The 12070-nt window shown below is 35.6% G+C and overlaps 1 protein-coding gene across 1 annotated transcript; it reads right to left on the bottom strand.

The window, feature by feature from the left end:
* Positions 1-5360: 5360 nt before the first annotated feature.
* gltpa (glycolipid transfer protein a) lies at positions 5361-11865 on the bottom strand. The gene is made up of 5 exons (XM_084413614.1): positions 11577-11865; positions 7993-8051; positions 7765-7898; positions 6857-7007; positions 5361-6672 (listed from the first exon to the last, which is right to left on the bottom strand). The coding sequence occupies exons 1-5, from the start codon at positions 11677-11679 to the stop codon at positions 6490-6492; spliced, it is 630 nt and encodes a 209-aa protein (XP_084269740.1). The 5' UTR covers positions 11680-11865; the 3' UTR covers positions 5361-6489.
* Positions 11866-12070: the final 205 nt, after the last annotated feature.

The following is a 12070-nucleotide window of genomic DNA, read 5'->3' as shown; positions in this document are numbered from 1 at the left end:
GGAACAGAAATTATTAGCGTGAGCGGCTCAGATCGCGTTTTGTTTTATGGATTATTTATTTCAAACAGGTAATAAAGTTGAACGAAGTTAAGCGTAAACTATAGGCTATATTTTATAAATAATTCATCGTTTTCGTAGCATGTGTTTCTCAGTACTCTGTGTTTACCTGAACTAGTACAGACCTGATCCTGTAGGAAGCATTGGAAGACCTACAATAAAGGCATATTTCTCCAAATTTCTCCCGGATTAGTTGTTGTTGACATTCTATGCAATAGAACTGTTCGTTTCTCATGAATGACTGAGATTAAGCTTTTTAATTTTGCATGTTAAAATAAATATTTACAATTATATTGTGTTTTTATTCTGTCTCCCAAAGTTGTCTGCATATTTTTAAAATAGCCTTAAATTAAATTCTGAGCTCAAGACAACAGAAGAACATGGAGTTGCATGTTGCATGCTTTGAATGTTGCTTTACACTCAACTGGAAATCTTTTTGATACCTTCATACTTTATCATTTTTTTTTATATCACAACCGTCATACTTTATCAAAGGTTATCATAAATGTTAAGCTTCAGATGCATTACCAGTTGTTGTTTTCTAGCAATGCTTTAGAACATTGGTCAAATTAAGTGAAAATAATGACTAACCATTAATCATAAAAATTAGGCCTACATCTTAGCAGTTTATTAATGTTATTATTCTTATGCAATTTTTTTTGTAAACAAGTAGGCCTAAACACAAAAACACACTGGTGAAGTAGACATGGGTCTACTAAAAATTAAGGAAAGGTATAGGCCTAGTTATAAATTCTTATTTGAAAAATAATATTATAGTAAATATTTTATTGGTCTTGCTGTAGTAATTTTGTCCTTGATCCCATGTTTTTCTATTGTCTAACATTCTCATTTTTACAGATGATGAATATGAATAATAAAATATTTAATTTTAAGACACTAATTTCGAGTTAATGAATGAATGCTTTAAAAAAAACTCAATACATTTTACACAGAAATATGTTGAGGCAGATGTTTTTGTTTTTCAAATTTAAACAGTCTAGATAGTATTTAGGATAGGTAGATCATTTTATGTATATTATATTATAAACATGGTTTCTATGCTCTTCTTTAAATGATAATACTTTTTAATTATATGTCCATGACCCACCACACCCGAGAAACTTCTTTTCTGACCTGCAATTAACTATTGTACACACCTCTGGCCAATAAATAATTGGTTCATTACATATAGTTTGTGGAGCATTCAACATCCAATTGGCTGTGGTGATGTTTTAAAATAATAACGAGTCTCAACCACAATTCATAAAAATAAACCACTTGTTGAATTTGTCATTTTGGCTGTCAATATAGATAGATAGATATAGTAAATATAAAAAAAAAATGTCCTTCTTAGAAGGGCACAGAACTTCACACTCAAAGGTGAGTTAAGTGACACTTAGTGATTTCTCTGATAGTATCTTCATGATCAAAACATATACTTTTACAGTGAGGTTTTTATTTGCCCTGGGTGCCTTATGGCCTAAAACATAAAAGTGGGCTCTTCTTTGTTTCGATTGCTGTTCAATGCACAAAGCATGCCTTCAAGGAACATCTCTAATTTTCATTTTCAACCACAACGTCCTATATAGCCTATGGGAAAATACGTACAGCTCAGTTTGAATTTAGAGCTACATTCATGGAGCAAATCCTAACCCATTGGGAGCAACACAGGACGGATCGGTTTCTAATCCAATACCAATACGTTTCGCTGCGTTCACCTTCAGCCCTTATCAGTGTGATAGTTGTTTTTTCTTCCAACAAAAATGAAGCGATTAACACCCATGGAAACATACTTTAGAAAACTATCATGATTTATTTTAATTTACTTTTTAAAATTTAAAACATATTATTATGTATTTCGGCATTACACAGCCATGCACAGAAATGAGCACTAGATGGCCCAGAGAGAGAAACATCATGTGGAGTTATTTTGTTTTGAATTAATAAATATAGTTTTGTATTAAGTAATAATGAATCAGGAGGAGTGTATCATTAACTAATAAACTTTTGTCTAATTTCGCCATTTTGAGCTGAAAATAGGTCTATATAACGTGTAATTATGTCATTGTGAGGGGACAAGAAACATTAACAAAGCCGTTTTCATAGGCACAAGATTAATAATGCATGTGTACATGTTGAGAATTAATATAATACAATTTGTTAAAAAAGTTAAGCTTTAGGAGGGGAAGCAGGGCAAGATCAGGAGACAGAGAAAAAGACAGAGTGATGGAAATGAGGAGAGAGCAGGTTTTAAATCTATTTCTTATCCTTTTTTGGCCTTCAAACGTCTTGAAATGCACATATCAGAGAAATAAAAATGTTTAACCCTATAACAACTTCAAATTTATGACCTCTTTGAGTATAAAGCCCTGTCTACGGCCATGTATTAGGCCTAGATCCAGGGGCGTATATAGCAGCCATTCTAAAAGTGGGGGGGACAAAAGCTGTAGGTGACCATAGGATGTGACCCAAAGGTGATGTTCATAACAGGTTTTTTCCTGGTTCAAAATGAGGCGGAGGTGGTAAAATCCTAATAATGAAAATGTGTATTTTTTGTAGATCATCATATACCCTAATGTGTTTCACATATTATTTTGGTGGGTGGAGCTTGTTACCTCTAGGGGGGTCCGGGGGCATGGCCCCCCGGAAGAAAATTTGTACATTTTAAAGATAAATTCATTAATCTGGTGCACTTTGAGTCACCTGAATCCACTGTTAAAAATAAATAATCCACCTGCCAACTGCCCAAAATATGATATTCTTTGATTTAGATATCTGCATCTGATCATCACATTACAATTATTAAAATTCTCAGTGTTAAGCATGATAATATGGTAACATATCACACTGAAGTAGGCTGATTTAAAATGAACATTTATTTAAAATAAAAGTTCTTTTGGCAAAATTACATTTCATACAATAAACAGAGGCTTTACTCCCTTCAAACTTAAATTGTCAGTGTTTCATTACATCACTGTTTGAAAACACTAATTTTTTGTACCTTTATAAAGGGCATTTTCCCCCTAATTTTATACAACAGACATTTTATTAAATAGGCTATATCAATAAAACCTAAATCAATGTATTTACAAAGTTTTAATATTATTTTGGTCACCCGACGTCGCAACCGAAATTTAACCAAATATCAACGTCTTACGTTGCATACCTGATGGGAATAATTTGTTATGTCTCATTTAGCAGATGCTTTTATCCAAAGCGACAAGTAGGAGAGCATTTAACACACACTCGGCACAATCCGGCGCGACGTGACGAGGTCCATACAGGTTCACACGTCTAGACGGTCTTACTGCGTTACAGTTGGTTAAATCAACAAGGAAACTTTACGCGTGATTCATGTCATCGCGACATACATACTTACAGTGCGTGTTTGAAATAAGAATGTAATGTCCTCTGCTTTTTTCTGGGGTTCATTTTACCCCAGACGGCCAAAAAGCAAATTGACTAAACAACGAACGAAAATTCGCAAGAGCAACAAGAGATTTGAAGCTCATGGCAAACACGCCCCAATAGATGATTCGCGCTGTGATTGGCTGAATGTTAGTTCACTCAAGTCTAAGTAACAAATCAGAGATCAATAATGAATGTGTACATATTGTGAATGAATTTAATAAACTTAGTTACCTAGCTTTCCTGGTAGCTTTGTCTGAGAAAATTATTCATAAATCAACCTATCAGTTGACCCTATGTTTACTTTCTTCACTGACAGACAAAAATGAAAAGCCTATATCAGTCAAAGCTCAGCTTTAGGAGGGGAAAAGCAAGAGAAAAACAAAGAGAAAAAGAGTGTGATGCTGATGAGGTGAGAAAAATAAACAGCTGCCCGCACATGGTTTTAAACTAAAGCTATTGTTAACCAATTTTTTTTGGCCTGGCTTCAAACCATCTTAAAATGCACATACGTAGATCAGAGAAATCAAAATTTTCTCGGGGGAGAAAATTTGCTCCCCCGAACCCCCCTAAATACCTCAAATTCGGGACCTCAGTGATTATAAAACCCTGCCATATGCATGTTACTGGATGAATTAATGAAACTATAATGAGCATTAGACCATAAACTAACTTTTTTTTCTTTTTTTTTATCATACCCTCATTGGGGGCTGAGCCCCCCTAAAATGAAAATCCTAGAATCGCCCCTGCTTTATCCGTGTATTTTCCAGAATCTCTGTGTGAAAGGGGTATTGTGTTGGAAGCCTTTTTAGCTGCTGGTATTGATGATGCTTCACTATGAAAAGTCATTTAATGCTTTGGAGTTCTGGAGAATATTGCAGAATTGCTTGCTTCCCACAAATGAAAAGTTGTTATCTAAAGAGGATCAGATGTTATTTTTCAACAAGACAATTAATGCTCTTGCCCAAAATATGATTTTACCAGAGGTGGACAAAGTACACAAATTCCTTACTTGAGCACAAGTACAGATACTACTGGTCAAATATTACTCCATGACAAGCAAAAGTTGTAAAGACCGATTTTTACTTAAGTAAAAGTACAGAATTACTTGTTTTTAAAAGTACTTAAGTATCAAAAGTAAAAGTCAATGCATTAATTGTTTTATTATTGTTGCATTTTTTGTATGTAATACTTACAGTACCTTATGCCTCTGAATCTATGCCTGCCTACCCTCATATCAAAATATAATTTATTTCTAACACAGTTCCAGTAGTGTGGGATTGAATGTGAGACTGAATAAGTGCACTCAATAATGTCCACCTAAATGGCTGTTCCCTCAAATAGTGCCCTATTTAAAGTTTTTTGGCTTTTAGTATGAATTTGTTAGCCTTACTGTTATAAGCTAGTGTGCTCCAAAACAATGACAACATTTGCATTTAGAAGATCAAACCAAATGTTGAAAATGAAAATAGGTTGATGTCAGAATCCAAAGTCAGACTGACGTTAATCTCCAACTTCGGACAGACGTTGTATTGTAGTTGAAAATGAAAATCGGGTTGACGTCAGAAACCAACATCAGTCAGGTTCTGACATCAACCCTACTTTCATTTCCAACCAAAATCCAACATCTGTCCAACGTCGGGTTCTTCCGTCAATCCGACGTCGGGTTCCAACCAAAATGCAACCCCTGCAACCAAAATCATCCCGACTGACATTACTACTTTCTACTCAAGGACCTTGAAAGAATTGTAGTGGAGTTAAAAGTATGATACTTGTCTTTCAAATGTAGTGGAGTTAAAGTAAAAAGATTATACTAGGATAAATAAAATAAAACAAAATATAAAGCAAGGTCCTTTTTTTAGTGCAGCCAAAAGTAAAGTACACCACAAAACAACTTATGCAAGGTCTTGGTTTTAATGAAATTTTAAAGAGACTATACATAACTATGATCAATGTAAGACACTAAGAAAATAAATTACAGTGGAAGAGTAAAACAGCACCAGAATGCATCAATCACATTGGGGTCATCATGATGTACTGCTTCAGTTTTGTCTGTCCTCTATGCCAGTGAGATGTTTATTTCAAAAATGATTTGCTTTAAATAAATGAGCTTTTATTGACGTCAAGTCAGCTGACGACAACAAGAACAGAAAAAGTCCATTGGTTAAAATAACATCAGTTTGCTTGACCAAGCCAAAGTAGAAAGAAAGTCTGTAATGTCAGAAAATAAATCACAAGGCAACTGGCATAAAAAGCAAATCATTTAAATAAATTAGCATTTACATCTAAAAAGCAACCTGATTGAATTTAATTTTTGACAGTTAGGAATGACAAGTTGAAAACTACAAACCAACAATACTTATCCATTATATTGCATAAATAAAACAGCAGACCAATTGAGACTACGAAGATCAGTCATCCATATCATAATAGAATGTCATAATAGAATTTAAGAATCTAAGAAATGAATATAGACGTTTTAAAATTTACTGAATACGTTTAACCGCTCAATAGAGTGGCTTTACAGTCACGTGTGAAGAAGTCGTTTCTTTATATTTTGTCATATTCAAGTATTTTTTTAAGCAAACAGAATCCAAGGTCAAAAAAATCTGAAGAGTCTGAAGACTCTTGTTTTGGTATAATTAAGTATATTTAAAACCCTCATTTGCCATCTATTGTTGTTTGCTTAAAGAAACCATTCCATACTTAAAGTGTATGAAGAAATAATTAGTAAAGTTATAAAACACGTTTTTTTTTAATGCTACTTTTCTAAAGAAAAGCCAAAGCATTTAAACCGTCAACATGAGCAGAACAAACAATAGCAGACATCCTCCCTTCTGAAGCCGCCAGAGTCTTCAGCAGCTTGGACCCTAATTGTCCCTCAAGAGAAAACAAAACAGTACACTGCAGAGATGCGGGATCCGGCAGGAAAGAGGAACGGTCCAATGAGGAGACGTCTAATGGGAGGCAACAGTCAACCACTGGGAGGGAGGAACTTGAGGTCTGAAGCTTGTGAATGAGAGATCACACAGTGTAGTCCAGCTCTGCATTCATCCTTGTGTACATTTCATAGATGGCATCAATAGTAACTGTGAAGTTGACTAGAAACTGCCGCACTTTGTCCAAGCATTCTTCGTCCTTGACCTCTCGCCCTTTAGAAAGAGCTTTGAGAAAATCGGATCGGTATGGAGCAGCATATAGTGCAGCCTGAAAGAATGAAGACGGGAGAACCTCAAAAGGCTTGTCTAAGCATTTACAGGCATCACAACAGAAATGTCTACACTTAACTCTTCAGAAAATGGAAAGCAATTTTTACTATAATATAAATATATTTATTTATTTACATAAATTCAACATCCAAATGTGTCCTTTGTTTATTTCATTAGCTTACTTTGAAGAGCTTCTGGACAAACCAGCCATGATACTTCTTCAGGGCCATCTCATAAGCTTTGGTGATGTTGACTTTGATGAGATTAGGGTTGTTTTCATCCTTATCCCCATCCACTAGACTCTGGAGAAGAACCTGGATAAAGCGTAGCCCCCTTTGTGGAACACAAAAGGACAAGTTTAACTAAATGTTCTGGGTGCTCTTTTTTTAACAGAATGAAACTGAATGGTGACAAACGTTGTCAAGAACCAGAAATGCCATAAATCATAAAAGTAGCTTGGAACAACATTATAGGGCGAGTAAATTATGACAATTTAAAATTTTGGATTTACTATTCCTTTAAAGTCACCGTGAAATAAAATTGACATTTTAGTCTAGGGATGGAGGGGCGTGTAACAGAATTAAATGGTGTGATGTGTGGATGCAGCAAGGTTCAGTTCTCAACCTCCGTGCTTTCACAATACCAAATCCAACTTAAGCTTCTGGGTTGAGAAAGAAGCTAATCATTAAAGTCAGGTGGAAGTAAAGAGAGAGAAACATTAGTTACTTCCTTGGAAGTTTCATTTAATCATTTAATCTTTCAACAAGATGACTTCCTCTCCCTCTTACATCTCCTCTTCTCAGATGACGTGGTTACTGGCACGAGAGCGAGACAACCTGTCACTCACATTAGATAGCAGCAATAGCAAACCACAACCTTCCAAGTCCCACCCTACATTTATTTTTCCTGTTTGAGAAGATCTATCTATAGAAAAGCCCTTTTTCTTCGTTCAACTATCGCAACTTCTGATTCATGCCAACTTTAAAAGAAGAAATAGGAAGTTTAAAAGTCCATGGAGAAATAGGAAAAATGTTTTTCAGATTCACTTCTCTAAAATAAAACGAAAGAAGCGTTTCAGGCCCAGCCTTGCCTTTTCAGCCACATGAGGGCAAGTGTTGCTCCTACTTTTGGCCACTCGGATCCATGCATCTCTTTCTCTGCTTCCAAAATGTGCTGCAGGGTTTTAAACTTGGTGGGGTTGCTGTCATACACAGCCTTGATTTTCTGTGAGAAAAAGCAGAGGGGTGAGAGGAGTTCAGGGTGTGAAAGTCATATTGTTCAGTGCTTATCAACCGTGTGAGTCACGTGATAAACTTACAGTGATATTACCCGCAATATCAGCCTTGATGGGGGAAAAAACAGCAGAGCCAAGGCAATCTAATAGAAGATAAAGAGAACAGACAGTACAAACTTTATTAACACTTAGGCAATTTTCATGTATTTGAAATGTCTCCTGAAAGGGTTGCCGTTCAACCTACATGAACTGTTATATGTATGTGAGAAAGCAACATTCTTTCACAGAGCTGTGAGATTTTTTTTTACATACTACAAGTTTTTACAGGAAAGTGGCAGATGCACAGTAAAAGTATTGCCGCTTCTGATCCCAAGAACTCAGAGTGAACTCTGACATTCCCACCTTAAAAAAAGAGCACTGAATAATTAACCGTGCTTAGAGAGCATGACAGATTTCTGAAAGCACCCATGCGGTTCATTAAAGTTTCAGTACCACCCATTATCACATCGAGACCAAATGCTTTGCGAGACTGGTATTGAAATAAATACCTGTGGAAATGGAAACACACTGAATCACTGATGTTTCCATTACTGAAACCAATGAATACTGTATATGATTAGATCAATTTTGTATTGTTTAAAATAAATGTTTGATTATGATTTCTTGGGTTGTTTGAATGCATGCACTGCTCAATTCTGCAAAACACCCTCACATTTACACCTCTTCAGCTGGGCTACACAAACCAACAAAAGTGTCATGCCTATTCAAAATCAGCAAAGTACATTTTGAATGCAACTTTAGAAAAAAAGCTGTATGCAGTAGTTAGGTCGTACAGTTACTGTATAGTTAGTTTGATAGTTAGGTGAATTGGATTAAAAGCCTGATTACTAGTCTTCAACTAGGGATGCATCGATATTAAAATGTGGCTGATACTGGATGAGCTGATAATTATTTTCATGTAATTCATGTTATGGCTGATAACCAATAAATGGGCTATATATATAGTCCATTAGTCCACTAATATCAGTGTTGTCAAACAGATTAATTGCGATTAATCGCATACAACATAAACGTTTTTGTTTACATAATGTATGTGCATATATATATCATTATATATATATCAATATATATGTGTGTGTGTGTGTGTGTGTGTATATATATATAAATGAATATACATAAACACACAAATATTATAAAAACAAAACCCTCTATGTTAGATGTGATTAATCGCAATTAATTGATTTGACAGTACTAATATATATATATATATATATATATATATATATATATATATATATATATATATTATTTACTATTTTCCCTAAACCAATTAAAATACCTAAAACCCTAAAAAATAAACTAACTAGTTTAAATGCTAAAAATACATTTAGACAGTGCAACATTACAACTTTGAAAACACTACAGCTAAAGATTACACTTAACAGTGTTATTAAATATTTGAATTTTTAAAGATTAACTTTTAGTAAGAATTAAATGACAAAGGTAAACAAAATGTAATAATAGTGGAAATGAGCATGCACAATTAAATATCTAATATCGGTCAATATATATATTACACAATATTGACCGAAAGCGATAAATGAAAAATGGCATCAAGAAAGCCAGGACTGCCACTGGTGCCCCATCACGAAAACGGATGTATGACAGGCCAACGATCGAAGCCCTATACAATCAAAATGCCAGAACTAGAAAAGCCTTAGAAAGTGATATACGGCATGTGTTCCTGAAGTGAGAGCAAGGCCATCGCTAGCGGGGTGAAAAGTGGGGACGATTCTAGGAGCCCCCGGCCTTAGGATGGCCCCGCAATTTCAACAGAGGGGGACCCACCCCATAAGCCTCTTCCTGGCCCCAGAACACGATTTCAACTGAGGATTTCACAGGGGACAAAGCCACGGCAACAACCTGCACCGGGGCCCCGGATACCCCCGCTATGGTCCTGAGTGAGAGTACCATCTGAATAGTATCTCCCAAGATAGTAGTGATATGTTCAACAGTGTAGGGATCAAATCAACATACTTAGCCCATTGGAAAGTCCGGAAACAACATCAGCATTTTGTACTGATAGCAAAAAGAGCATCTCTGGTTACAGAGAACTCAACAAACAAGCTCAAACACTGCTTACACTTCAGCTTTTTTACTGTGAATGACTGCCTTCTATTTACAGAGAAAAAACACAAACACATTCACTCACACGTCTAACAATGCCAGCCCTCCCTCCTGTTCTTTCTATGTTTGCACTCCACACAGGGCTTTTTGTGATAAAGTGTGAACTCTAAACAAGAGCTCGGAAGCTTAATTGTCTTTCTGTGGGAATTAGCGACAATCACAACAACCAGTGTCTCATTATGACATCACATGATCATAAATATGATCCCCAATCACAGCCTGCTATACAAAGTCCATCTACTGAGATTAAGTGTCTTTATCATTCTTTCATTTAGTTCACAGATCAACCTGTGGACTCCACCAGGAGTTTCTTGAAGAACAAACATAAAACATATAAAATACTTCTATTTAGTATTTTCTAATTGAATCAAAATGATCATTATCATTATTATTTGAATGAAAGAGTTTTAAATAAAATATGGCATTTAGCATAAGCAAGTTTATGCACAAAACCTTAACTTTTTTTTCTTCTTTTCTTACATGTTTAATTTTTTTTCTTCAAAATCCTAAAATAGTTTATTTTTTATTTTAAATTCGATTTTAAATTAGACTTTTGGAGTTCTTTGCTGTCACTGGAAATTTTAGTTTATTCTCTTGCCGTCATACCCAGTTCTTTTCAAAACTACATCAAGAAAATGACCCTTTTAGTGATGGCTTAAAAAAAATAGAAGAGTACATTGAGCACTGATGTGAACACTTCAGGCTTGGCGTTTCAAGTGGCAAATTCATTTCAAATGCATTTTTCATATTAATACCAAATGAGGCTTTCAACAAAGATGTTCTGCTGTTCAGTTCCACCAATGAATAGAGCAGGGCAACTCAACACCATTCTAATCAATTTTTTCAACTTCCAAAATCGAGGGCAGCAGATTAAATTATGCATGCAATAGGTTTGTTGCCTTCTATGTGAAAAGAAATTTGAGCCAAAAAAAGATTAGTCCTCAATAGCAAACAATGGCTTCTGCTTGACAGCTAGGCTTTGTCTGACTTTACTAACAACTTCTGAAGAACACATATCTTGATCAGGAGTGGAAAATCTCACCCCTGATCAAGGATCTGGTATATCCACAAAATCAGATGACATCAGACTACTGATTTTGGTAACAACACGTGTATAATTATGTAATAGAATATTTTTTAAATCTCTCATTCTGTAAAGACACTATATAGCAAAATGCAGGCATTTAATTGTTACTTTGTTTCCACTCTGAAGCGATGACTAAGAAAGGGATGAATGTCGAAACAAACATTAGGCATTTTTGTAATAGCAATTTTTTGCGTAATATATTGAAATAGCTACTTTAAAATAACTTTTTGACGAACTGAACAAGTTACATAGAAAACTGAAAACTTTCAAATATTGAAAACTAAAAATATTGTTCTAAATATAATTTTAAAATCCAACTCATCAGGCCGTTTAATGACAGGACAGAGTTCATGCTCAAATCTGAGCTCAAATGAGAGATGACGGAAGAACCTACCGAAGAAAGGAGGAAGGTGAGACACCGCCTCGAGAAACGGCCGGGTTTCCACTTGTTTGTCGGCTGGAAGTTGCCGGAACTGGTGCTCCATAAGAAGAGCCATGATTGCCTAAAGTGGGCGAAAGTGACTTTTTTTTTTGCCTACAACATAAGACGAGGACAACACAGTAGAAATGAAGGCAGAACCCGGAACTACCGCCGGACAGACAGACACAGCGTTTTACTATTCCAGTTCTTCTGCTAGAGCTGCTCTGCACAGCTGGCCGGCCCCCCTGCACCGCCCCTTTATGCAAATATATGTAGACACATCTCGGAAACGTTCAACATGTGGGCGGTGACTCTGCGAAGGAACCAATCATATCACGGGGGCGGGGGCCAAAACTGTCAAAGTGTATTCTCCACAGTGCCCACACTTTACAATGTAGTCATGCAAATTATTTTTTCTGTTACGGAACTATGTAATATTCAATGTTCACCCTTTTCCTTCTATCTGA

This window comes from Rutilus rutilus (genome assembly GCF_951802725.1).
Source record: "Rutilus rutilus genome assembly, chromosome: 7".
NCBI lineage: Eukaryota > Metazoa > Chordata > Actinopteri > Cypriniformes > Leuciscidae > Rutilus > Rutilus rutilus.
This window is presented reverse-complemented; position numbering and strand designations above follow the sequence as displayed.